Source organism: Boleophthalmus pectinirostris, unplaced genomic scaffold (genome assembly GCF_026225935.1).
Source record: "Boleophthalmus pectinirostris isolate CB_2022bp ecotype Guang Dong unplaced genomic scaffold, ASM2622593v1 HiC_scaffold_1, whole genome shotgun sequence".
In the NCBI taxonomy this organism is placed as follows: domain Eukaryota; kingdom Metazoa; phylum Chordata; class Actinopteri; order Gobiiformes; family Gobiidae; genus Boleophthalmus; species Boleophthalmus pectinirostris.
In genome coordinates, this window is record NW_026570970.1 from 4484909 (window position 1) to 4509349 (window position 24441).

Here is a 24441-nt window from a genome sequence, read left to right on the forward strand (position 1 = left end):
AAACACTGGGACAATCATTTATACTTAAATCTATATTTATAATTCTATAAAATTAAAATAATACACATGGAAATAAATAAACGGGTACATTTTAAAATGGAAACTCAAGTGTATTTGAAAGAGAAGTGACTGTGTATTGTGTGTGCACAGGCACCATGGTGACGATGAGCATGGAGGGTCTGCAGAGCCTGACGTCAGACGGGGCCACGCTGGCCGTGAGGGAGGTGATGCTGGGGGGACACAGTGAGGACGAGTCAGGGGACAGTGAGGATGATGACGACATGTCCGGGCTGGGCCTGGACCAGGACCCTCTGCAATAGAGCTGCTGTCCTCTACTGTCCTCTTCTGCCCCCTACTGTCCACTCGAGCCCATTCAGACCCTGTTCAGACCCTGTTCAGACCCTGTTCAGACCCTGTTCAGACCCTGTTCAGACCCTGTTCAGACCCTCCCCCTCGTACACATGTGGAGCTGGAGCAGAGGACTCTTCGTGCTCACTCCACTGTGTCAGTCCCACACATTTGATCAAAGCCACGGTCTGGTCTGTGGCCTCTTTGGGCAATCTGCGCTTAAGAGAATCGTTTAGTGAAGCTTCTGCTGTAGGAGTGAAACTTGTGACCCGCAGAACCGAGCTAATGTCGGCTCTGTGGGTCGGCTCCAGCACATTTAATCCGTTTAGATTTCACACAGGTCAAAGCTGTAAGAGGTTAAACTCTACTGTGGAGCACAATTATAAATGAATGGCGCTGGGAAAGGCTCTGTGTAGTTTATTCTTGAGGACATTTGATTTGAGACGTCTGACAGAGCAGCCTCACACGCCTTGGCCACGTCCTGTAATCCTGTTGCTGTACTGGACCGAGTCTGAGTGAAGGGGCAGTGCACTGGACTCTGGGTCTGAATGGGGCCGCTCCGCACACAGACTAAGGACATTTCAGAACGCCTTTTTTTTTTTTTTTTTTTTTTTAAGTATTTAGTTGATGTAGACGAGTGCACTTTTTGTATATTTAAGCTGAAAAGAAGAAGCAGGCCCAGGCAGGAGCAGTGTTGAGAACACAGGCTCCTCCAGGTCCTGTCGGCAGGCTCTCCCTGGCCGCTGCCGTCCGCCCGCCCGTCGTCTCATTTTGGATGCCAACACTTAAAGTGGTTTGTGTAAGGGTTTGTCCTCACGTTTGCATGCTTGTGTTTGAGTAGATGTGCACTCCAAGACTGACTCCACCCAGAAAAAACTGTGGAGAGATGCTTATTTTTATATACCAACATGACTAGTGTTTCATTTTGTGTTCTGTTTTGTAAGGAATATTTATGTACAGATTCATAATTAAACTAGTGACCCTGTTTTCCAGGGTTTGTGAAGTTTTCTAAAATACAAATTTGAATGCTAATGAGAATTGCTATTTAAATTGGTTTTAACCTTCGAGACTAATACAAGGCCTTATCTTATGGTTTGTTTTATAGAGAAAATTGTTGCCAGGAAAAAGCACAAAGAAAAGGTGAACTGGTCAAAGACACTAACTGGTCCAGGCCGGTCGGGACGGCGGAGTTTCGGCGCGTTTCCGGTCGGCGTTATCTGCAGGAGGTCCGCGCAAAAGCCACGAACGCTGCGCTTGATTGAGCCGGGATTTAGTCTGGAAATTTACCCGCTTTTCGTTTCTATTGTTTCTAAATTAATACGACTTTTGAGTAACTTTATTGCACTTTTTATCAAGGTTCGTCGTCGAATAAAAAACACACGTGGAGTTCAAAACCTCGTGACGTCATTGTGAAAGTTCGTACATTTTCACTCGCCTTATTTTATTATTTTTTTACCTCCCCTTAGACGCATCAAAACTAAAAGGCAGCTGTTGTTTTTAGCCTAATTTGAACTGCTACAACTCTCCAGCAAACCCTTGATTTTTATGCTCTAGACTAGAACCTGTAAATTATTATTTTTAAATTTTTTGTACATAAATTGCTGAAACTTGCGTAATATTTTAGTTTTGATACGATACCAAGTAATTCTATGATTAGTATCGCAAAATTGATACGATTCTCATGAGTTTTGTATTAAAAAAGATTGAACCTCGTTTACTTTTAAAGAATTTTTACCTTGACGCGTGGAGGCTGTAATTATCCTCGCTCCATCTCAGCTGATCCAAATGTTAAATTAAAGTCCAGATAAAGTAGCGATAAAAAAAAAAAAATGTGGTAACACTTTATTTTAGGATACACGTACTACCTTCTAGTCGTAAATGCTTAATTTGTCATTAATTAGTGTTTATTCAGCTTTTATTAATGTCTAATTCCCCTTAAGCTTATTCTGCTTTTAGTTAGACATTTAGACTTTCCTACAATCCAATCCAATTTTATTTGTATAGCACATTTTATAAACAAGACCGTTTCCAAAGTGCTTTACATTGCAATGCAAAACATAAAAAAAAAAATTAATAAACAAATAAAACAAATTGCAGATTTATGTTTCAACCATGAGAAAACTAATAGAATCAATAAATAAAATAATAATAATAAAATCAATGAATAAAAATAATAAAATCAATACATAGAAATATAAAATAGTTAAAAACAATAAATAAATAAATTTTTTAAAAAAGACACAGATCCTATTAATATACTTCTTGCTTGTTGCTTATTAAGATGATACTAGGCAATTTTTGTTTATTTTGATTTTAGAACCACAAAAAAATGTAGTTTTTACGTATTTGCGCCAAAAGCTTATTAGAATCATAATTCATGGACAAAAATGATCTACTATCATATTAATAAGCAGTAAAAAAAAAAAAGTGTTTTAACAGGAAAGTGAAAAGTGTAAATGTCTAAAAGCAGAATAAGTTTAAGGGGAATTACACATGAATAAGAGTTGAATAAATAATAATTAATGACAAATTAAGTATTTACGACTCTGCTGATTAGTTAAATATTAGTAAAATGTACTCTAAAAAAAATTTTGCCAAAAATGTGTTTCAAAGTGTTTTTAAATTTGGTTAAAGGTGCATTGTGGAGCTTTCCATCAAATGATTTTCTCCGCGGAGATGTTATTGCTTTGTCTGGAATGTTTCGCAGTGTGGCATTAAACCTTTCTATCTTCACGGAGACCGAACCGGACCAAGTTACAGGTCAGATCTGCGGAGAGGCGACCCCGCTCACAGTCAGAATCAGTGTTTTTCGAGGAATTTTTGAGCTCTAAAACCAGCTGTGATCGGATAAATAAATGTAAAGTCGAGCTGTTTAATGTCACACTGCGGAACATTCCAGGCAGAGCAAAGACGTCTCATCGTGGTTTTTATCTTTAGTCGGACAAAACTGACAAAGACGGTGACATTACAAAACAACAAACGCTTATATTTTTAAAAGACGCCCACATCAGAGTCTCCACATGTTGGACTGAACTCAAATTTGTGACATTAGTATTATTATTATTATTATTTTATTATTTCATTGTCCGATTCGTTCAGTCTGCAGATAAAACTGTACATTAAAATTCTTAGTGGAGCTTGCAAAGTTTTCACTCGTGCAGAAACAATCCGCGTGTCATTCGTTGATTCGTTTTTCAAAGTAAAACCAAAAATAAGAAAACAGAAAAAAAAAAAAACAATTTTCTTCATTATTTGTCTCCAAAACCAAAATGAAAAAACAGATAATGATTAGTTTTTTCAGTTTTTGATTTTGTGTTTAAATGAAGAAGTGGAAAAAATGAATAACGACCGTTTTCGTGACTTGTCTGCGTAGACGGATCAGGACTGAGACCAGGACCAGACCGGGACTGAGACCAGAAGCAGGACTTGGACTGAACCAGGACTGATCCCAGGACTAAATCAGGACAGAACCAGGACTAAACCAGATCCCAGTGTCAGTCCCGGTCTGTTCCCGGTCTCAGTCCTGGTCTCAGCCCTGGTCTGGTCCTGGTCTGGTCTGGGTCTCAGTCCCAGTCTCAGTCCTTGATCAGTCCTGGTTCAGTCCGAATGCGGCGCAAAAGTCCGGCATCACGGTTCAAGTCACGGAAACGGGAAACGGTTGTTATCCATTTTTTCCATTTTTGGTCCTGATCTCAGGTCTGGTCTCGGTCCCGGTCTGGTCCTGGTCTGGTCTGGGTCTCAGTCCTGGTCTCAGTCCTGGATCAGTCCATATGCGGCGCAAAAGTCCGACATCGCAGTTTAAGTCACGTAAACGGTAAACGGTCATTATCCATTTTTTCCATTTTTCATTTAAACACAAAATCGAAAATTTAAAAAACAAATCGTTTTCTGTTTTTTTTTTTTTTTCATTTTCGGTTTTGGAGACGAATAATGACGAAAATAGTTAAAATTTTTTTCATCTTCTTATTTTTGGTTTTATTTTGAAAAACAAACGAACGAACGATTGACACATGGATTAAAAACAAACATCTCAGTCGCGCTCGTCCATCGTGGCTCCTCAAAAGTCACCCGATGTTTCTGTATCCGTGGAAACAAGCAGGTGACGGACCCTCCACCAGAAAAGTTACATAATGCACCTTTAATTTAATGTAAAAAAAAAAAAAAAAAAAAAAAAAAAGAAATTTTAAGTATCTGTATTTTTATATATAAAAAGTTGACCCATCACTTCTGTTTAAGTTGTACATGCTTGAATATCAAAGTGGTGCGTTCAAGGACATGACGAAATATTATTATTATTATTATTAGTCCAAAATCTACTTGTTATAGAATTGTTGTTTTCTGTGACTATTTATTATCTACCAAAAATAGAATAATTTTTCAGATATGTAAATTGTGAACGTTGAAATTCCTAGTTTTAAAATTATTATCCTTCACCTTCTTGTTTCCATGGATACGCCATCGCTCTGCCTGGAATGTTCCACAGTGTGACATTAAACATCTACCTCTACCTTACTTTTAATTAATTCCAGATGGTTTTATTAAAGCTCGGGGAAAAAAAAAAATAATTCTACAAAAACAAACAACATTCTGACTGAGTGGCATCGCCTCTCCGCAGATCCGACCCGTAACTTGGTCCGGTTTGGTCTCCGTGAAGACATTAAGGTTTAAAGCCACACTGTGAAACATTCCAGACATGGAGAAAAGCGTTTAGGCTAGATTTAGATTTACCGTCACTGTACGAAATGCGACGAAACTTCGACAACTTAGCAAATCTGTAAAAATGAATAAATTCGACGTAAAACTCCACTCGAAAAGTTACACAGTGCAGCTTTAAAACAGCCCGCACGTGCAGTTTTAATTCAGAATTTTTCCCGTTTACTGACATTTCGTGGCGGCTCATTCCTGCAGATAACTCCGACACCGGATCGACGCTCGCAAATTTCCGCTTTCCTACCGCTTGGACGTTTTTTTTCCACGTGAACTGTTGTTACTTCCATTTTGTGTATATCACCTTCTTCTTCTTCGTCTTCTTCTTCTTCTTCACTGGACCGCAGCGGGTGCTCACAAACCTCGCTCTCTCCAGACGCACAATCCCCCCTCTGCTGTTCTCAATCACCCACACGGCGCCCCCCACTGGACACTCTCTCCGCTGCACGCTGTTACGATCACTTCCCCCAAAAAAAACAACAGGAAAAAAAAAAAAAAAAAAACACCACGGGATGAACTTAAGTTTGCATCGCTTGGCAAACGGGACAAATCAAGTCTTTTTCAATGCACAAACGGCGCCTCCCAGTGGTGGAACGTAAATGTACACACAGTCCGGCTCGCGGCGACGTCGTTTGTATCTCCTGTAAAGCCGACTTGAACGGTGGATATGGCGCCCCCTACTGGTTTCAGGGGTGTACAGACGTGTCACTCCGCACTCGTCTTGGTTTTTAAAAAGAGTTGTTCACTTTTTTCTCGTCTGTTTTGCCTTAGAGCTTTCTATTTTGGAATAAATGATGCCTAACTCCGGCTCCTGCTCCTTTGTCCGGTTTCTTTATTGTTAAAAAAAAAAAGAGGTTTTAGGCACACTTTGGGCAGCGCTTCTCTGGAGTATAAAATCTCAACACTCGGTTCAGTTGGCGGTGATGGCCTGGAGCGTTTCTTCCCTCTAAAAGAAAAAAACAAACAAAAATAAAAGGATAGTAAACACATTCACCTGCTTGTTTCTGTGGATATGTTCCGCAGTGTGACTTTAAACAGCTCGACTTTACTTTTACTGAATCGCAGGTGGTTTTAAAGCTCAAAAATACCTAGAAAAACAAACATTCTGACCGTGAGCGGCGTCGCCTCTCCGCAGATCTGACCTGTAACTCGGTCCGGTTTGGTCTCCGTGAAGACAGAAAGGTTTAATGTCACACTGTGGAACATTCCAGATAATGTAATAACATGTCCACGGGGAAAAGCATTTGACAGACCTTCCGCCAGAAAAGTTGCACAATGCAGCTTTAGAATCAGTGTGTCCTTTGTTCATTCGTTTTTTTCAAAATAAAACCAAAAATAACTGTAATGCCGGACTGAACCAGGACTAAACCAGGATCAGACCAGGACCAGACCAGGACTAAACCAGGACCAGACCAGGACTAAACCAGGACCAGACCAGGACTAAACCAGGACCAGATCAGGCATCAGACTGAACCAGGTCACGTAAACGGGAACCGGTCATATCTGTTTTTTCCATTATTCATCTAAACACAAAATTTAAAACTGAGAATAAGAAAAAAAAAAAAAGAATAATTATCTGTTGTTTTAATGAAGAAAATTGTTGTTTTTTCATTTTCTTATTTTTGGTTTTATTTTGAAAACCAAATGAACGAATGATACACAGATTTTTTTAGTAGCCATTTAGGAAACTTTCCTGTACTTCCCAAAAAATATATTTTTTAAAACTAGAGCTGCTCGATTATGGAAAAAATCATTATCGCGATTATTTTGGTCAATATTGAAATCACGATTATTTTTTAGTTACGTGATGCATTTATTCAGAATTTCTCTCTCTCAAAAAAAAAATAAAAATAAACAAAAACAACACCGTGTTATTGATAATTTACACAAAACTTTCAAATTGAATAAATTTCGTCTACATGAACCTTAGAGCAGTTTTGTGATGTATAAAACATAAAATGAATAAAATAAACTTTGAACATGAAATATGACATAAAAAAACATAAATGTGTCCAAAATAAACTCTATATTCAGCTGTTCTACAATCTCTATATTTACAAATAAAATAAATTTACTTGTTTATATTTTTAAAAATCCCAAAATAAACTTTGTTAAGCTTTATTATTTCAACTCGATCATATGAGTTTAGGGAACGTTTGACACACAAATCAAAATCGCGATAAAAATTCAATTAATTGCACTAGAATAGACTTATAAGAGTTTATTTTTTATGTTTTTGTGCCTTATTTCATGTTCAAAGTTTATTCATTTTATGTTTTATACATCACAAAACTGCTCTAAGGTTCAGATTTGTAGCCTGAATTTATTTTCAATTTGAAAGTTTTGCGTAAATTATCAATAACATAGTTTTTTTTGTTTTTTTGAGAGAGAGAAATGCTGATTAAATGCATCATGTAACTAAAAAATAATCGTGATAATGATTTTTTCCATAATCAAGCAGCTCTACGTTTTGTTTTTTTTTTTGTTTTTTAATCCTTAAGTTTACTAAATGTGTTGTGTAAATTTCCTGGAGGAAGGTCTGTGAGAAAAATGTGGCTGTTTGCTGCAGATGTTCCAGTCAGTTGGAGCAGGTAGAGGGCGCTCTTGGAAAAAGGTTCAAAACTCAAACACAACAGGACTCCAGGTGCTCCAAAGAAGTAAAAAAAAAAAAAAAAGTAAAAAAATCACACGAGGAAAAATATAGTAAAATGTCTTTATTTAAAAGATCAAAGCCAACATGGTTTGACCTTAACTGGTCTTCATCAGGGCTTAATTAAAAGCTCATTATTATTATTATTATTATTTAATTTTATTGTATTTATTTATTTATTTTTATTTAATTTATTTTTATTTAATTTTATTTATTTTTTTTTTTAATTTATTTATTTTATTATTATTTTATTTATTTATGTATTTATTAAAAGCTCATTATTATTTATTTATTTATTTTTATTTATTTACTTATATTAATTTTTTATTTATTTTTATTTTATTAAATTTATTTTATTTATTTATTTTATTTCATTTTTTATTTATTTTATTTTATTATTATTTATTTATTTTATTTATTTATTTTTTTATTAATTAATTATTGGCCATGTTAATAAAGGCCTTTTACTATATTTTTCCTAGTCCAATTTTTTTTTTTTTTTTACTTCTTTGGAGCGCCTGGAGTCTGTTGTGTTTGAAGCTCTGTCAGATGTTTTTCTCCGTGGAGATGTTATTACTTTGTCTGGAACGTTCCACAGAAACCAAACCGGGCCAAGTTACAGGTCAGATCTGTGGAGAGGCGACCCCGCTCGCAGTCAGAATGTTGTTTTTCTGGGTCTTTTTGAGCTTTAAAACCACCTGTGATTGAATGAACGTAAAGTCGAGCTGTTTAAAGTCACACTGCGGGACATTTCGGTGACGGACGCCCAACCAGAAAGTTACACAGCAATAAAAAATAAAAAAAAAACACTGTCCTGACCTCCATCTCCTGTCGGATCCAGCTCAGGCTCTGTGTGATCCGAGTGTAGACGCCGGGTTTGTTGGCGTCAGCGCAGCCGATCCCCCAGGAGGTGGCGCCGACGAGCTTCCACACCGACGAGTCCTCGCAGGCCAGAGGTCCCCCGCTGTCCCCCTGACACACAACACACACACACGGACACACAACACACAAACCACACGGACACACACACACACACACAGAGAGAGAGATGGGAAACTACATCGACATAAAATCAAAATAAACACGAGGATGAGAAACATCCACACACATGATCTCGCCGAATCCGTGTGTCATTCGTTCATTTGTTTTTCAATATAAAACTAAAAATAAGAAAACGGAAAAAATAACTGTTTTCTTCATGATTTGTCTCCAAAATGAAAAAAAAAAACAGATAATGATTTGTTTTTTCAGTTTTTGATTTTGTGTTTAAATGAAAAATGAAAAAAAAAAAAAAAAAAACGGATAAAGGACTGAACCAGGACTGAACCGTTTTCAGTCCTGGTCTGGTCCCGGTCTCAGTCCTGGTCTGGTCCCGGTCTCAGTCCTACTCTGGTCTCGGTCTGGTCCCGGTCCCGGTCTCGGTCTCGGTCTGGTCCTGGTCTCAGTCCTACTCTGGTCTCGATCTGGTCCTGGTCTCGGTCCCGGTCTCGGTCTCGGTCCCGGTCTCGGTCCCGGTCTCGGTCCCGGTCTCGGTCCCGGTACTGGTCCCAGTCTCAGTCTCGGTCTGGTCCTGGTCTCAGTCTCGGTCTCAGTCCTACTCTGGTTTTGGTCTGGTCCCGATCTCAGTCCCGGTCTGGCCCCAGTCTCCGTCCCAGTCTCAGTCCTGGCCTGATCCCAGTCTTAGTCCTACTCTGGTCCCGATCTCAGTCCCGGTCTGGCCCCAGTCTCCGTCCCAGTCTCAGTCCTGGTCTCAGTCCTGGCCTGGTCCCAGTCTTAGTCCTACTCTGGTCTCGGTCTCAGTCCCGGTCTCAGTCCCGGTCCCAGTCTCGGTCCCGGTCTCGGTCCTGGTGTTCCTGGACTATTATAATCCACAGATTAATCGGCATTTTATAAACAGAAAACAGAAAGGACACAGTGACGTCGAGATGAAGAAAAACCGGGACATTTTCTCAGTTTTCCCAGATTTCGTCAGATTTCGTCGTCCTCGTGTTTCCAAACGTCTTCTTCTGGTGAGCGTCTTCGTCTTAAGTCGTGGTCTAAATGTTCTCGTGGTTGTGTTTTTGTTTTTTTGTACCTGGCAGGAGTCGACGCCGCCCTGCAGGTACCCGGCGCAGATCATGCCCGCGGAGATGAGGCCCGGGTACACGTCGGGCTGGGTGCACTCTTTAGTGGAGATCAGGGGCACCACGGCCGAGCGCAGGACCACGCTGGACTCTCCTGAACACGACGACGACGACACAAACACAAACACACGACACGCAAACGATACACAGAGACACACACACAGACACACACACACACACACACACACAAACACACAGACACACACACACAAACACACAGACACAAACACACAGACAGATACACACACACACAGACAACAACACAGACACAAAAACAAAAGGGTCTGAGCAGAGTGTGGAAAAAAGTGGACTAAGCCAGAGTCATCGAGGTGATAAAGACTAAACCAGAACTAAACCAGGACTAAACCAGAACTAAACCAAGAGTAAACAAGGACTAAAACAGGTCTAAAACAGGACTGAACCAGGACCAAAGCAGGACTAAAATAGGACAAAAACAGGATTAAAACAGGTCTAAACCAGGTCTAAACCAGATCTAAACCAGGACTAAAACAGAACTAAAACCAGGACTAAAGCAGGTCTAAAACAAGACTAAAGCAAGACTAAAGCAGGACTAAAACAGGTCTAAACCAGGTCTAAAGCTGGACTAAAACAGGACTAAACCAGGACTAAACCAGGACTGAAACAGGACTAAAACAGGACTAAACTAGGACTGAAACAGGTCTAAAACAGGACTAAAACCAGGACTAAAGCAGGTCTAAAACAAGACTAAAGCAAGACTAAAGCAGGACTAAAACAGGTCTAAACCAGGTCTAAACCAGGACTAAAACAGGACTAAAACAGGACTAAACTAGGACTGAAACAGGTCTAAAACAGGACTAAAACAGGTCTAAAACAGGTCTAAAATAAGACTAAAGCAAGACTAAAGCAGGACTAAAACAGGTCTAAACCAGGTCTAAACCAGGACTAAACCAAGAGTAAACAAGGACTGAAACAGGTCTAAAACAGGTCTAAAACAGGACTGAACCAGGACTGAACCAGGATTGAACCAGGACTAAAACAGGACTAAAATAGGACAAAAACAGGATTAAAACGGGTCTAAACAGGTCTAAACCAGGTCTAAAACAGAACTAAAACCAGGACTAAAGCAGGTCTAAAACAAGACTAAAGCAAGACTAAAGCAGGACTAAAACAGGTCTAAACCAGGTCTAAAGCTGGACTAAAACAGGACTAAACCAGGACTAAACCAGGTCTAAACCAGGTCAAACCAAGAGTAAACAAGGACTGAAACAGGTCTAAAACAGGACTAAAACAGGACTGAACCAGGACTAAACCAGGACTAAAACAGGTCTAAAACAGGACTGAACCAGGACCAAAGCAGGACTAAAATAGGACAAAAACAGGATTAAAACAGGTCTAAACAGGTCTAAACCAGATCTAAACCAGGACTAAAACAGAACTAAAACAAGACTAAAGCAAGACTAAACCAGGTCTAAACCAGGTCAAACCAAGAGTAAACAAGGACTGAAACAGGTCTAAAACAGGACTAAAACCAGGACTAAACCAGGTCTAAACCAGGACTAAAACAGGACTAAAACCAGGACTAAACCAGGTCTAAAACAGGTCTAAACCAGGACTAAACTAGGATTGAAGCAGGTCTAAACCAGAACTGAATCAGGTCTAAACCAGGACTAAACCAGGTCTAAACCCGGACTCAGTCATTCACAGTACTGACATCAGTCTGAGGTCCCCGGCCCTCGGTCCTCGGCTCAGTCCGTGTCTCGATATGTGGATTATGAAAAAGCGGGACAGATCCGGTCCGGACTCACCTCCGTTCTCCGTGGCCCCCCAGCCCGAGATCCAGCACATGGTCCCGTCCTCGTACACCTCCCCGTGGTTGGGCAGGCAGATGGGCTCCACGGAACCTGGACGAGGTGGAGTAAAAGCGCAGACACCAGATGAAAAATACTCAAGTAAAAGTAAAAGTATCACATGGAAAAGTCGACTTAAGTAAAAGTATAAAGTACCGGTTAAAAATGTAATTAAAAGTGCGACTTATATGTGTTTTTTTTCTCTTTCGTTACACATTTTTTGGCAGGAAACAGGAACAAAAACAGAACTGAACCAGGACTAAACCAGGACTAAATCAGGACTAAACCAGGACTAAAACAAGGAATAAACCAGGACTAAACCAAGACTAAACCAGGACTAAAACAGGACTGAACCAGGACTAAAACAAGGAATAAAACAAGGACTAAACCAGGACTAAAACAAGGAATAAACCAGGACTAAACTAGGACTAAACTAAGACTAAACCAGGACTAAAACAGGTCTAAACCAGGTCTAAAACGGGACTGAAACAGGCCCAAAACGGGGACTAAAACAGGTCTAAACCAGGAATAAACAAGGACTAAACCAGGACTAAAACAAGTCTAAAGCTGGACTAAAACAGGACTAAAGCAGGACTAAACCAGGTCTAAACAAGGACTAAACCAGGACTAAACTAGGACAAAAGCAGGACTAAAATGGGTCTAAAACAGGACTAAACCAGGCCTAAACCGGAACTAAACTAGGACTGAACCAGGACTAAAACAGGACTAAATCAGGGATTAAAATGGGTCTAAACCAGGACTAAACCAGGACTGAATCAGAACTGAACCAGAACTAAACCAGGACTAAAACCAGGACTAAACCAGGATTACACCAGGTCTAAAAGAGGACAAACCAGGACTAAACTGGAACTGAATCAGAACTGAACCAGGTCTAAACCAGGTCTAAACCAGGACTAAACCAGGACTAAAGCAGGACTAAAACAGGCCTAAAACGGGGACTAAAACAGGACTAAAATTGGACTAAAATCAGGTCTAAACCAAGACTAAACAAGGACTAAACCAGGACTAAACTAGGACTGAATCAGAACTGAACCAGGTCTAAACCAGGTCTAAACCAGGTCTTATAGTCCACCAACCCATAGTCCAGATGAAAAATACTCAAGTAAAAGTAGAAGTATCACATGGAAAAGTCGACTTAAGTAAAAGTATAAAGTACCGGTTAAAAATGTAATTAATGAGGAAAAAGTACAAGTATTTGATTTGTCTGATTTTCTCTTCGTATTAACTTTGTGTGTTTGTTTTTTTTTTGTCAGCAGATATCGGTTGGTGGATATTATCGGCCGATATCAGGAGTCTCCGACCTGTGGCTCCCCGAGGGATTTAAAACTAATTTCCTCCAAAAAGTGTGACTTTTATGTGTTTTTTTTTCTCTTTCGTTACACATTTTTTGACAGGAAACAGGAACAAAAACAGAACTGAACCAGGACTAAACCAGGACTAAACTAGGACTGAATCAGAACTGAACCAGGACTAAAACAAGACAAAACCAGGACTAAAACAGGACTAAAGCAGGACTAAAAACAGGCCCAAAACGGGGACTAAAACAGGTCTAAAACAAGGATTAAACCAGGACTAAACTAGGACTGAACCAGGACTAAAACACGACTAAAACAGGACTAAAGCAGGATTAAAGCAGGACTAAATAAGGACTGAACCAAGACTAAACATGGACTAAACCAGGACTAAACTAGGACTGAACCAGGTCTAAACTGGAACTAAACTAGGACTAAACTAGGACTGAACCAGGTCTAAACCAGAACTAAAACAGGACTAAAGCAGGACTAAAGCAGGACTAAACTAGGACTGAACCAGGTCTAAACCAGAACTAAAACAGGACTAAAGCAGGACTAAACTAGGACTGAACCAGGACTAAAACCGGACTAAAACAAGTTTAAAGCTGGACTAAAACAGATCTAAAACAGGACTGAACCAAGACTAAACTAGGATTAAAATAAGACTAAACTAGGACTTAACCAGGACTAAACAAGGACTAAACGAGGACTAAAACCAGAACTAAAACCAGGACTAAACTAGGACTAAACCAAGACTAAACCAGGACTAAACTAGGACTGAAACAGGTCTAAACTGGAACTAAACTAGGACTGAACCAGGACTAAAACAGGACAAAACCAGGACTAAAACAAGTATAAGATGGACTAAAACAGGTCTAAACCAGGACTAAACTAGGACTGAATCAGAACTGAACCAGGACTAAAACAGGACAAAACCAGGACTAAAACAGGACTAAAGCAGGACTAAAACAGGCCCAAAACGGGGACTAAAACAGGTCTAAAACAAGGATTAAACCAGGACTAAACTAGGACTGAACCAGGACTAAAACACGACTAAAACAGGATTAAAGCAGGACTAAATCAGGACTGAACCAAGACTAAACAAGGACTAAACCAGGACTAAACTAGGACTGAACCAGGTCTAAACTGGAACTAAACTAGGACAAAACCATGACTAAACTAGGACTGAACCAGGTCTAAACCAGAACTAAAACAGGACTAAAGCAGGACTAAACTAGGACTGAACCAGGTCTAAACCAGAACTAAAACAGGACTAAAGCAGGACTAAAACCGGACTAAAACAAGTTTAAAGCTGGACTAAAACAGATCTAAAACAGGACTGAACCAAGACTAAACTAGGATTAAAATAAGACTAAACTAGGACTTAACCAGGACTAAACAAGGACTAAACGAGGACTAAAACCAGAACTAAAACCAGGACTAAACTAGGACTAAACCAAGACTAAACCAGGACTAAACTAGGACTGAAACAGGTCTAAACTGGAACTAAACTAGGACTGAACCAGGACTAAAACAGGACAAAACCAGGACTAAAACAAGTATAAGATGGACTAAAACAGGACTAAACCAGGACTGAATCAGAACTGAACCAGAACTAAACCAGGACTAAAACCAGGACTAAAGCAAGACTAAAACAGGCCTAAAACGGGTCTAAACCAGGACTAAAACAGGACCAAAACCAGGACTAAACTAGGACTGAACCAGGATTACACCAGGTCTAAAAGAGGACAAAAGCAGGACTAAACCAGGACTGAATCAGAACTGAACCAGGACTAAACCAGGACTAAACTAGGACTGAATCAGAACTGAACCAGGTCTAAACCAGGTCTAAACCAGGACTTATAGTCCAAAGCCAGAGTCCAGATGAAAAATACTCAAGTAAAAGTAAAAGTATCACATGGAAAAGTCGACTTAAGTAAAAGTATAAAGTACCGGTTAAAAATGTAATTAAAAGTGCGACTTATATGTGTTTTTTTTCTCTTTCGTTACACATTTTTTGGCAGGAAACAGGAACAAAAACAGAACTGAACCAGGACTAAAACAAGGAATAAACCAGGACTAAACCAGGACTAAAACAAGGAATAAACCAGGACTAAACCAAGACTAAACCAGGACTAAAACAGGACTGAACCAGGACTAAACTAGGACTAAACTAGGACTAAACCAGGACTAAAACAGGTCTAAACCAGGTCTAAAACAGGACTGAAACAGGCCCAAAACGGGGACTAAAACAGGTCTAAACCAGGAATAAACAAGGACTAAACCAGGACTAAAACAAGTCTAAAGCTGGACTAAAACAGGACTAAAGCAGGTCTAAACTAGGACAAAAGCAGGACTAAAATGGGTCTAAAACAGGACTAAACCAGGCCTAAACCGGAACTAAACTAGGACTGAACCAGGACTAAACAAGGACTAAACCAGGACTAAAGCAGGACTAAACCAGGGATTAAAATGGGTCTAAACCAGGACTAAACCAGGACTGAATCAAAACTAAACCAGAACTAAACCAGGACTAAAACCAGGACTAAACTAGGACTAAACCAGGATTACACCAGGTCTAAAAGAGGACAAACCAGGACTAAACTGGAACTGAATCAGAACTGAACCAGGTCTAAACCAGGACTCAACCAGGACTAAAGCAAGACTAAAACAGGCCTAAAACGGGACTAAAACCAGGACTAAACTAGGACTAAACCAGGATTACACCAGGTCTAAAAGAGGACAAACCAGGACTAAACTAGGACTGAATCAGAACTGAACCAGGTCTAAACCAGGTCTAAACCAGGACTTATAGTCCACCAACCCATAGTCCAGATGAAAAATACTCAAGTAAAAGTAAAAGTATCACATGGAAAAGTCGACTTAAGTAAAAGTATAAAGTACCGGTTAAAAATGTAATTAATGAGGAAAAAGTACAAGTATTTGATTTGTCTGATTTTCTCTTCGTATTAACTTTGTGTGTGTTTTTTTTTTGTCAGCAGATATCGGTTGGTGGATATTATCGGCCGATATCAGGAGTCTCCGACCTGTGGCTCCCCGAGGGATTTAAAACTAATTTCCTCCAAAAAGTGTGACTTTTATGTGTTTTTTTTTCTCTTTCGTTACACATTTTTTGACAGGAAACAGGAACAAAAACAGAACTGAACCAGGACTAAACCAGGACTAAACTAGGACTGAATCAGAACTGAACCAGGACTAAAACAAGACAAAACCAGGACTAAAACAGGACTAAAGCAGGACTAAAACAGGCCCAAAACGGGGACTAAAACAGGTCTAAAACAAGGATTAAACCAGGACTAAACTAGGACTGAACCAGGACTAAAACACGACTAAAACAGGACTAAAGCAGGATTAAAGCAGGACTAAATCAGGACTGAACCAAGACTAAACATGGACTAAACCAGGACTAAACTAGGACTGAACCAGGTCTAAACTGGAACTAAAACAGGACTAAACTAGGACTGAACCAGGTCTAAACCAGAACTAAAACAGGACTAAAGCAGGACTAAAGCAGGACTAAACTAGGACTGAACCAGGTCTAAACCAGAACTAAAACAGGACTAAAGCAGGACTAAACTAGGACTGAACCAGGACTAAAACCGGACTAAAACAAGTTTAAAGCTGGACTAAAACAGATCTAAAACAGGACTGAACCAAGACTAAACTAGGATTAAAATAAGACTAAACTAGGACTTAACCAGGACTAAACAAGGACTAAACGAGGACTAAAACCAGAACTAAAACCAGGACTAAACTAGGACTAAACCAAGACTAAACCAGGACTAAACTAGGACTGAAACAGGTCTAAACTGGAACTAAACTAGGACTGAACCAGGACTAAAACAGGACAAAACCAGGACTAAAACAAGTATAAGATGGACTAAAACAGGTCTAAACCAGGACTAAACTAGGACTGAATCAGAACTGAACCAGGACTAAAACAGGACAAAACCAGGACTAAAACAGGACTAAAGCAGGACTAAAACAGGCCCAAAACGGGGACTAAAACAGGTCTAAAACAAGGATTAAACCAGGACTAAACTAGGACTGAACCAGGACTAAAACACGACTAAAACAGGATTAAAGCAGGACTAAATCAGGACTGAACCAAGACTAAACAAGGACTAAACCAGGACTAAACTAGGACTGAACCAGGTCTAAACTGGAACTAAACTAGGACAAAACCATGACTAAACTAGGACTGAACCAGGTCTAAACCAGAACTAAAACAGGACTAAAGCAGGACTAAAGCAGGACTAAACTAGGACTGAACCAGGTCTAAACCAGAACTAAAACAGGACTAAAGCAGGACTAAACTAGGACTGAACCAGGACTAAAACCGGACTAAAACAAGTTTAAAGCTGGACTAAAACAGATCTAAAACAGGACTGAACCAAGACTAAACTAGGATTAAAATAAGACTAAACTAGGACTTAACCAGGACTAAACAAGGACTAAACGAGGACTAAAACCAGAACTAAAACCAGGACTAAACTAGGACTAAACCAAGACTAAACCAGGACTAAACTAGGACTGAAACAGGTCTAAACTGGAACTAAACTAGGACTGAACCAGGACTAAAACAGGACAAAACCAGGACTAAAACAAGTATAAGATGGACTAAAACAGGACTAAACCAGGACTGAATCAGAACTGAACCAGAACTAAACCAGGACTAAAACCAGGACTAAAGCAAGACTAAAACAGGCCTAAAACGGGTCTAAACCAGGACTAAAACAGGACCAAAACCAGGACTAAACTAGGACTGAACCAGGATTACACCAGGTCTAAAAGAGGACAAAAGCAGGACTAAACCAGGACTGAATCAGAACTGAACCAGGACTAAACCAGGACTAAACTAGGACTGAATCAGAACTGAACCAGGACTAAAACAGGACTAAACCAGGACTGAATCAGAACTGAACCAGGACTAAAACAGGACTAAACCAGGACTGAATCAGAACTGAACCAGGACTAAACCAGGACTAAACCAGGTCTAAACCAGGTCTTTTCATACATACAACCCGAATCATCGTCAAACTTGGGGTCAAAGGTGAGTAAAAGTCTGACCGTTGAAGAGCAGCGGCGTGCGCAGTTTCAGGAGAGCGATGTCGTAGTCCAGTTTGCCTTTGTAGCGAGCGTGATACACGATCTTGTCCACCTCCAGAGCCGCAGAGCCGTGCCCGGGCAGCTCCGTGATGCCCGCGTACACGCCCCACTCCACCGGGTTCGAGAAGCTGAGACGGGGAAGGTGAAATCAAATACAAATACAAATACAATAAAAATAAAAATAAAAAGTACTTAATGAAAAAGTAAAAGTATTTCACGCAGGTTTGAGGACTAAAACCAGAGCTAAACTAGGACTAAAACCAGAACTAAAACCAGAACTAAACTAGGACTAAAACAAGGACTAAAACCAGGACTAAAACCAGAGCTAAACTAGGACTAAAACCAGAACTAAAACCAGAACTAAACTAGGACTAAAACCAGAACTAAAACCAGAACTAAACTAGGACTAAAACCAGAACTAAAAACCAGAACTAAACTAGGACTAAAACAAGGACTAAAACTAGGACTAAAACCAGAACTAAAACCAGAACTAAAACCTGGACTAAAACCAGAGCTAAACTAGGACTAAAACCAGAACTAAAACCAGAACTAAACCAGGACAAAACCAGAACTAAACCAGGACAAAACCAGGACTAAACCAGGACAAAACCAGGACTAAACCAGGACTAAACCAGGACTAAACCAGGACAAAACCAGGACTAAACCAGGACTAAAACCAGAACTAAAACCAGGACTAAAACCAGAGCTAAAAAAAGACTAAAACCAAAACTAAAACCAGAACTAAACCAGAACTAAACCAGAACAAAACCAGGACAAAACCAGGACTAAACCAGGATTACAACCAGGACTAAACCAGGACTAAAACCAGAACTAAAACCAGGACTAAAACCAGAGCTAAACTAGGACTAAAACAAGGACTAAAATCAGGACTAAACTAGGATTAAAATAAGACTAAACTAGGACTTAACCAGGACTAAACAAGGACTAAAACCAGAACTAAAACCAGGACTAAACTAGGACTAAACCAAGACTAAACCAGGACTAAACTAGGGCTAAACCAGGACTAAAACCAGAGCTAAACCAGGACTAAACCAGGACTAAAACCAGAACTAAACCAGAATTAAGACCAGGACTAAACTAGGACTAAACCAGGACTAAACTAAGACTAAAACCTCTCCGTGATGAAACAAGACCAAGACAAGACCAAGACAAGACCAAGACAAGACCAAGACAAGACCAAGACCAAGACCAAGACAAGACCAAGACAAGACCTCAATCAGACGAAACAAACAATTTCAGCGACTCATCAGAAACGTGATAATTATCCACGATTATTGGACAAGTAAAGTCCCAGTAAAAACCCAGTGAGTGTAATGAGGACCTGTAAGTACGTGTTGAGAGGAGGTCAGAGTGGAACCTGAGCCAGCGAGACAAGACCGAGACAAGACCGAGACAAAACCGAGACAAGATCGAGACAAGACCGAGACAAGACCGAGACAAGACCGAGACAAGACCGAGACAAGATCGAGTCCAAGTGCCTTCAAGACCGAAACAAGACCAAGACAAGACCGAGACAAGACCGAGACAAGATCGAGACAAGATCGAGACAAGACTGAAACAAGACCGAGACAAGACCGAGACAAGATCGAAACAAGACCGAGACAAGACCGAGACGAGACAAGACCGAGACAAGATCGAGACAAGACCGAAACAAGACCGAGACAAAGACCGAGACAAGATCGAAACAAGGCCGAGTCCAAGTGCCTTCAAGACCGAAACAAGACCAAGACAAAACCAAGACAAGTCCGAGACAAGACCGAACAAGACCGAGACCAAGACCGAGACAAGATCGAAACAAGACCGAGTCCAAGTGCCTTCAAGACCGAAACAAGACCGAGACAAAACCAAGACAAGTCCGAGACAAGATCGAGTCCAAGTGCCTTCAAGACCGAAACAAGACCGAGACAAAACCAAGACAAGTCCGAGACAAGACCGAGTCCAAGTGCCTTCAAGACCGAAACAAGACCGAGACAAGACCAAGACAAGACCGAGACAAGACCGAGACAAGATCAAGACAAGACCGAGACAAGATCGAAACAAGACCGAGTCCAAGTGCCTTCAAGACCGAAACAAGACCGAGACAAGACCAAGACAAGTCCGAGACAAGATCGAGTCCAAGTGCCTTCAAGACCGAAACAAGACCGAGACAAGACCAAGACAAGACCGAGACAAGATCGAGACAAGATCGAGACAAGACCGAGACAAGACCGAGACAAGACCGAGACAAGATCGAAACAAGACCGAGACAAGACCGAGACAAGATCGAGACAAGACCGAGACAAGACCAAGACAAAACCGAGACAAGATCGAAACAAGACCGAGTCCAAGTGCCTTCAAGACCGAAACAAGACCAAGACAAAACCAAGACAAGACCGAGACAAGACCGAGACAAGACCGAGACAAGATCGAGACAAGATCGAACAAGACCGAGTCCAAGTGCCTTCAAGACCGAAACAAGACCGAGACAAAACAAGACAAGTCCGAGACAAGACCGAAACAAGACGAGACAAGACCAAGACCGAGACAAGACCGAGACAAAGATCGAAACAAGACCGAGACAAGACCGACGAGACAAGACCGAGACAAGATCGAGACAAGATCGAGACAAGATCGAGACAAGATTGAGACAAGATCGAGACAAGACCGAGACAAAACCAAGACAAGACAAGACCGAGACAAGATCGAGACAAAACCGAGACAAGATCGAGACCAAGACAAAACCGAGACAAACCGAGACAAGAGACAAGATCGAGACAAGATCGAGACAAGACCGAGACAAAACCGAGACAAGACCGAGACAAGACCGAGACAAGACCGAGACAAGACCGAGACAAGATCGAAACAAGACCGAGTCCAAGTGCCTTCAAGACCGAAACAAGACCAAGACAAGACCGAGACAAGATCGAGACAAGACCGAGACAAAACCGAGACAAGACCGAGACAAGACCGAGACAAGATCGAGACAAGATCGAGACAAGATCGAGACAAAACCGAGACAAGACCGAGACAAAACCGAGACAAGATCGAGACAAGACCGAGTCCAAGTGCCTTCAAGACCGAAACAAGACCAAGACAAGACCGAGACAAGATCGAGACAAGACCGAGACAAGACCGAGACAAAACCGAGACAAGACCGAGACAAGACCGAGACAAGACCGAGACAAGACCGAGTCCAAGTGCCTTCAAGACCGAAACAAGACCAAGACAAGACCGAGACAAAACCGAGACAAGACCGAGACAAGATTGAGACAAGACCGAGTCCAAGTGCCTTCAAGACCGAAACAAGACCAAGACAAGACCGAGACAAAACCAAGACAAGACCGAGACAAGACCGAGACAAGACCGAGACAAGACCGAGTCCAAGTGCCTTCAAGACCGAAACAAGACCAAGACAAGACCGAGACAAGACCGAGACAAGATCGAAACAAGACCGAGTCCAAGTGCCTTCAAGACCGAAACAAGACCAAGACAAGACCGAGAAAACCAAGACAAGACCGAGACAAGATCGAGACAAGACCGAGTCCAAGTGCCTTCAAGACCGAAACAAGACCAAGACAAGACCGAGACAAGATCGAGACAAGATCGAGACAAGATCGAGACAAGACCGAGACAAGACCGAAACAAGATCGAGACAAGATCGAGACAAGATCGAGACAAAATTGAGACAAAGACCAAGACAAGACCAAGACAAGACCGAAACAAGACCGAGACAAGATCAAGACAAGATCGAGACAAGACCGAGACAAAACCGAGACAAAATCGAAACAAAACCTCAATCAGACGAAACAATCAATTTCAGCGACTCATCAGAAACGTGATAATTGAGGTCGGAGTGGAACCTGAGCCTTCACTTTAGCAGCTCTTTAAACTGGACTGTGGTGGGAAACGCTCTTCTCTCCTGACACGGACACACGAGCCTCAAACGAACCACGGACAAAACTGGAAACGACCATCGCGACCGAACAAACCCGAGACAAGCCCCACGTAAAACACACCAGGGCCTCCCCTCCGTGGAAACCTACAGCAAGTGCATTAAAGGGACAGTCCGGAATTTTGGACATAGGGCCAGAGTGTTGGAGACGCGTGGAGACAAATAAATAATATTCCATCCAGGCCTCGTATTTGTAAACAGTCAAAAAAAAAAAAAAAAACGTCCTAGAGCTTTTCTGTTTTCACGGAGAATCATTCGTTTGTCATTCGTTTGTTTTTCAAAATAAAACCAAAAATAAGAAAATGAAAAAACGACCATTTTCTTCATTATTTGTCTCTAAAATCAAAATAGAAAAACAAACCAGGACTGAACAAGGACTAAACTAGGATTAAACCAGGACTAAACTAGGTCTAAACCAGGACTAAACTAGGATTAAACCAAGACTGAACCAGGACTAAACCGGGACTGAACCAGGACTAAACTAGGATTAAACCAGGACTAAACCAGGACTAAACCAGGACTAAACCAGGACTAAACTAGGTCTAAACCAGGACTAAACTAGGATTAAACCAGGACTGAACCAGGACTAAACCGGGACTGAACCAGGACTAAACTAGGATTAAACCAGGACTAAACCAGGACTAAACCAGGACTAAACCAGGACTAAACCAGGACTAAACTAGGATTAAACCAGGACTAAACCAGGACTCAACCAGGACTAAACTAGGATTAAACCAGGACTAAACTAGGTCTAAACCAGGACTAAACTAGGATTAAACCAGGACTGAACCGGGACAAAACCGGGACTGAACCAGGACTAAACTAGGATTAAACCAGGACTAAACCAGGACTAAACCAGGACTCAACCAGGACTAAACTAGGATTAAACCAGGACTAAACCAGGACTAAACTAGGTCTAAACCAGGACTAAACTAGGATTAAACCAGGACTAAACCAGGATTGAACCAGGACTAAACTAGGATTAAACCAGGACTGAACCAGGACTGAAACAGGACTGAAACAGGACTAAAAGAGGACTGGGTGTTGGGACGAGCCCAGAGGTGTGCCCGCGTAGACTGTCGGGTGATCAGGACCGAGACCAAGACCAGACCGGGACTGAGACTGGGACCAGAAAGTGGGACGAGACCAAGACCAGAGACCGGGACCAGACCGGGACTGAGACCAGGATTGAAACCGGAACGGAGACTGGGACAGAGAGCGGGACGGAGATCGGGACTGAGACTGGGACCAGACTGGGACTAAGATCAGGGCTGAGACCAGAACCAAACTGGGATTGACAGAGGGACTGAGACTGGTTCAGTCCTGGTTTAGTCTTGGTTCAGTCCTGGTTCAGTCCTGGTTCAGTCCTTGTTTAGTCCATTACCCGTTTTTTCCATTTTTCATTTAAACACAAAATCGAAAACTGAAAAAAACTAAATCATTATCTGTTTTAAAATTTTGGTTTTGGAGACAAATAATGAAGAAAATTGTTGTTTTTTTCATTATTATGGATCCCAAACTAGGCCAAGTTACAGGTCAGATCTGTGGAGAGGCGACCCACTCACAGTCAGAATACTTGTTTTTCTTGGTATTTTTGAGCTTTAAAACCACCAGTAATTGAATAAATACAAGATAGAGCTGTTTAATGTCACAGTGTGGAACATTCCGGAGTGTGTGTAGAGCTGTGGTGTGTGTGTGTGTGTGTGTGTGCGGTGGAGAGGCAGAGTGTGATGAGACTGACCCGTAGACGCAGTGTGCGGCCGTCAGGATCCAGTGCGGCGTGATGATGGAGCCTCCACACATGTGCTCGCCTTTGTTCTGGAGACTCACCTGCCACGGAAACTGACCCGGCCTCGACAGGTTCCCCCCGACGATCCGGGATGTGTACTGAGGCCGGAAACCACACTCTACACACACAACACACATACACACACAGATATGAGTGTAACATCTACACACACACACACACACACACACACAGATATATGAGTGTAACATCTACACACACACACACACACACACACAGATATATGAGTGTAACATCTACACACACACACACACACACACACACACAGATATATGAGTGTAACATCTACACACACACACACACACAGATATATGAGTGTAACATCTACACACACACAACACACACACAGATATATGAGTGTAACATCTACACACACACAACACACACACACACACACACACACAGATATATGAGTGTAACATCTACACACACACACACACACACACACAGATATATGAGTGTAACATCTACACACACACAACACACACACAGATATATGAGTGTAACATCTACACACACACACACACACACAGATATATGAGTGTAACATCTACACACACACACACACACAGATATATGAGT

General features: G+C 41.2%; 2 protein-coding genes across 3 annotated transcripts in view; one reads left to right on the forward strand and one right to left on the reverse strand.

The window, feature by feature from the left end:
- LOC110159955 (homeobox protein PKNOX1) overlaps window positions 1-2780 on the forward strand; it is a 32451-nt gene extending 29671 nt beyond the window's left edge. For both annotated transcript variants that reach the window (XM_055152199.1, XM_055152198.1), the window contains one exon: window positions 151-2780. In XM_055152199.1, coding sequence (XP_055008174.1) covers window positions 151-320 — 170 coding nt within the window. In that variant the 3' untranslated portion in view covers window positions 321-2780. The remainder of the gene's footprint in view (window positions 1-150) is intronic.
- Window positions 2781-5965: 3185 nt separating this feature from the next.
- The window catches only part of tmprss3a (transmembrane serine protease 3a), a 33638-nt gene continuing 15162 nt past the window's right edge, over window positions 5966-24441 (reverse strand). Inside the window, exons 8-13 of the mRNA XM_055150826.1 lie at window positions 23794-23959; window positions 18062-18228; window positions 11616-11711; window positions 9780-9922; window positions 8516-8677; window positions 5966-6001 (exon numbers count right to left, since the gene is read on the reverse strand). Of these exons, the coding sequence (XP_055006801.1) occupies window positions 5966-6001; window positions 8516-8677; window positions 9780-9922; window positions 11616-11711; window positions 18062-18228; window positions 23794-23959 (770 nt within the window). The remainder of the gene's footprint in view (window positions 6002-8515; window positions 8678-9779; window positions 9923-11615; window positions 11712-18061; window positions 18229-23793; window positions 23960-24441) is intronic.